A 3,351-nucleotide genomic window follows, 5' to 3' on the forward strand; every position below is an offset into this window, starting at 1 on the left:
TAAAGAGACGTTGGAAGTTAAAGTGCAGGTTTGTGTGTGCTGCCGTGTGGTGGCAGCTCCTCAGCCCATCCCGCCTGTCTCTCGGGTCGCTCTGTGCCTCGCCCCTGGCCGGGTGCCTCCGCTGCTGCGGATCTGGCGTTAGGGCTCCTCAGGGAAGTTCAGTCAGTGCGATCGCCGCTGCTGTGTAACGGGCCGAGAGCCTGGGCGGGCGGGAGATCTCCCTGGGATCGCTGTGGTTCCACACGAACTCTTGTTGGCCAGGAAAGTGCGGCTTTACCTGGCATTTGTGAGTCTCTTTCTGCTGGTTACCCTGCGCTATCGAAGACTTCTTCCCGTGCCCTGGCTCTCGACCCGCTTGGGTTGCAGTTGCTGGGTTTTTCAGCTCTCTTGATTATCCAGAGGTAACAGGCCTTTAAAAAGGTAAATGTGCCTCGTCCTGGGCAGAGTCTTCTGGGTCACTTTTTAAATAAAAGCCAGGTTTAAAATGAAAATAATAATTTATTCTAGTAAGTATGCAAATAACAGGCTTACAAATTGGGCAAAAAGCTACAAGTGAAGAGCGTATCAAATGATGCCCAATATCAAGCACTTGTTCTGTGGTAGCCTAAAGCTGGTTTATGCCCTTTTTTTTTTTTTTTTGTAGAATTATATGCCTGTTATATACCAGAATTATTCTACTCCCATTCCATGAAGTTATGTCAGGGTGAGGTTTGGTTTTGGTTTTTTTTTTCCAAGTGTATCTGTGTTGTGCTGGCATCTAGGTATCCTTGTCAGGATAGAGGGCTTGTTCCAGTCAGCACACAATGATTTGTTCTCACGGAAATGTTGAACTATTACACTGAAGGTATGGATGGTGTTGAAGATCCTTCTTTAGGTAGTTTTTGAAAAATATTCTGAAATTGACAGTTTTTTCAAACTCTAAAACTTAATGACTTTTTTTTGTTAATAACTTTCTGAAGATGGATTTTGTGTCATGAGGGAAATGTTTTTGGCTGATAAAAACAGATGGAGGCAAGGACTTGACACTGCGATTTTTCAGCAAGTGAAACACACCCATTGAGGTATTCAGTCTATTGTCTGTGAATACTTTCGAATCTTATTTGATTAGCTCATACAACGTGGCGTAAATAATAAGCTTGCTCTTAGTCTGGAATAACAGAGCAAGGACAGCGTTATGTTCCCGTCGGCACCGGTTGATCCGCAGGCAGGCCTTGTGGTCCCTCTTGCAGCAGTACGTACTGGCAGGATCGAGACCATAATCCAATTGACTCGGCTCTCGCTCTGATCAAGACAGACGAACGGAGCTGGGTCGGTGCTTGGCTGTTGTCAGTACAGCAGTTTGAGCTGATGCCGAGCAGTGTGTGTATTCCGTAGGTGACATTCCCGTACAACCACATAGTAATCTCGCTGTTTTATTATGTATACAATAATGATTCACAGAGTCTGATGTTCTTTTTAAGGTGTGTGCTTGCTCCTGAGTAATTTTGTCAGTGGGGTTACGGGAAATGCAGTGCTACACAGAATGAGCAACAGAAGGGAGAGATGTCTGCTTACGTATTGATATAGCAACCAATTCTACTTTTTCACCATGTGTTGCAAGCATAGAGCTCAATAATGTGTTTTGATCTTCATTAGAGTATTTCCATAGCATTGGAAAAAAACCTGTTTAATCCCACCAATGTTTGTGTGCTTAGGAGTGCTAACACATGCAAAAGCAGCACTAACACATGCACCTTTTAGATAAGGGGAAAATAATATTATTTCTTTCCAAAGGGTTGATGAATAATTTTGGTTTTTTGTTTTAAATACAGTTCTGAGGGAAGCAATGAGACTGAAACTTCCACGCCTTCAGACTAGATCTTTTCACGCTTTAGCAACAATGTGCCAGTGCCAAAGCTTTAATAAAACTGGACGTCCACTATTAAAGCTGAATGATGAAGTTGACAGAACAGCTCACAGAACGGCAAAGTCTTGGAATTTGTGTTACTTGAAAACTGCTTCCCCTTGTTTGACAAGTGGATGTGTGCAAATCAAGAATTGGCAACGGCTCCAAGGAAATGTATTGACTTTGGGAAAAAATGTTTGTTATCAGAGTGGGGAGGTTTTTTTCCCATCCTGGAAACGTTTTGGTGTGGTGATGACGGAAAACTACAGGCTCAGTACAGAGCGTATGAAAAAGCTTAGGAACATACCATCAAGATTTTACTCGGTTGTATCAGCTGGTAAAATTATTCCAAAACATGGTAGCCAGCCGGTTAAGAGGCCACCGAAGGCACCAAGGACCAAGCAGCCATCCAGAACTAACCAGCCGCTATTGTCAGACATGGAGGTAAAGTATAAAATGTATAATCTGTATGACGTTAAGGGCACTTGATCAATTTAATTTAGATTCAGATTTGGCCTTAGGTTAATATTTTAATGAAATTAACGTGTTTATTCAGTGAGGAGGATTTCATTATTTGTCCTAGTGTTGGAACTCTGCAAACAGAAACAAGCTTGATAGAAGCTAGTGTGTCTGCTATTTTGAAGATAAAATGAAGATTTACTAGCGATGTGTAAACAAAAGTGGAGGGGAGATAAGTGGTTATTAAAGTGGAAGGATGAAAAATTAAAATTAATTAAAATAATTTTAATTAATTAAAAATAATTTTAACCGGTGCTCTCGGATGACATTTAATATTGAGAAACAAAGTCTAGCTTTCAGAATAATTTAACTTTCCCTAGGTATCCTTGCTTGTCCAATTCTACCCAGGTTTAAGGCTTCACTCAGAAATCAAGATGAAAATAAATAGTATGAAGTTTATATTCAGGTTGAGTTTCAGATGGGAAATGGAGGGGCAGGTGTAGCCTGTGTTACTTGAGGAAGATTATTCCATGTGTAGAAATAACACCTTGGTCTCCAGACTCCTAGGTCTACAGAGTAACTGCAGCAACAAACTGTTTTGGATAAAACGAGACACGATTAGGTGGAACAGTGCACACTTATGGCTGTTTCTCCTTAATATAGTTCTTTGCAGGCCTCAATACTAGCCAAGGCAGACCTTAAGCATACTTGAATATAAGAGCTCCAAGGAAAATCCTGCTTATATTCAAGCATACTTGAATATAAGATCTCCAAGGAAAACATAACAGAAGCGTTACTACTGTTCTCAAGCTACAACAACTACTGAGTTCCAGGGTATTGTTCGTAAAATAGTATTATAGATGAGACTGTGCTTTCAGAAATAGCTGCCCCATTGCAAAATATGTCTATTACATGATCTACTGAATATGAGCGCAGAAATGGAAGTTTAATGCTTGCCTTCTCATCATCTAAGCTTCTGTTTAATAGTTTGTATGATGAGCAGGAAT

At 40.9% G+C, this 3,351-nt stretch overlaps 1 protein-coding gene across 1 annotated transcript in view; it reads left to right on the forward strand.

The window, feature by feature from the left end:
* Positions 1–1,825: 1,825 nt before the first annotated feature.
* LOC104160082 (required for meiotic nuclear division protein 1 homolog) overlaps positions 1,826–3,351 on the forward strand; it is a gene marked incomplete at its 3' end in the record, with an annotated part of 11,772 nt that continues 10,246 nt past the window's right edge. The window contains exon 1 of the mRNA XM_009698142.1: positions 1,826–2,329. Coding sequence (XP_009696444.1) covers positions 1,826–2,329 — 504 coding nt within the window. The remainder of the gene's footprint in view (positions 2,330–3,351) is intronic.

The sequence above is a fragment of the Cariama cristata genome, unplaced genomic scaffold (genome assembly GCF_000690535.1).
Source record: "Cariama cristata isolate BGI_N322 unplaced genomic scaffold, ASM69053v1 scaffold9064, whole genome shotgun sequence".
NCBI lineage: Eukaryota > Metazoa > Chordata > Aves > Cariamiformes > Cariamidae > Cariama > Cariama cristata.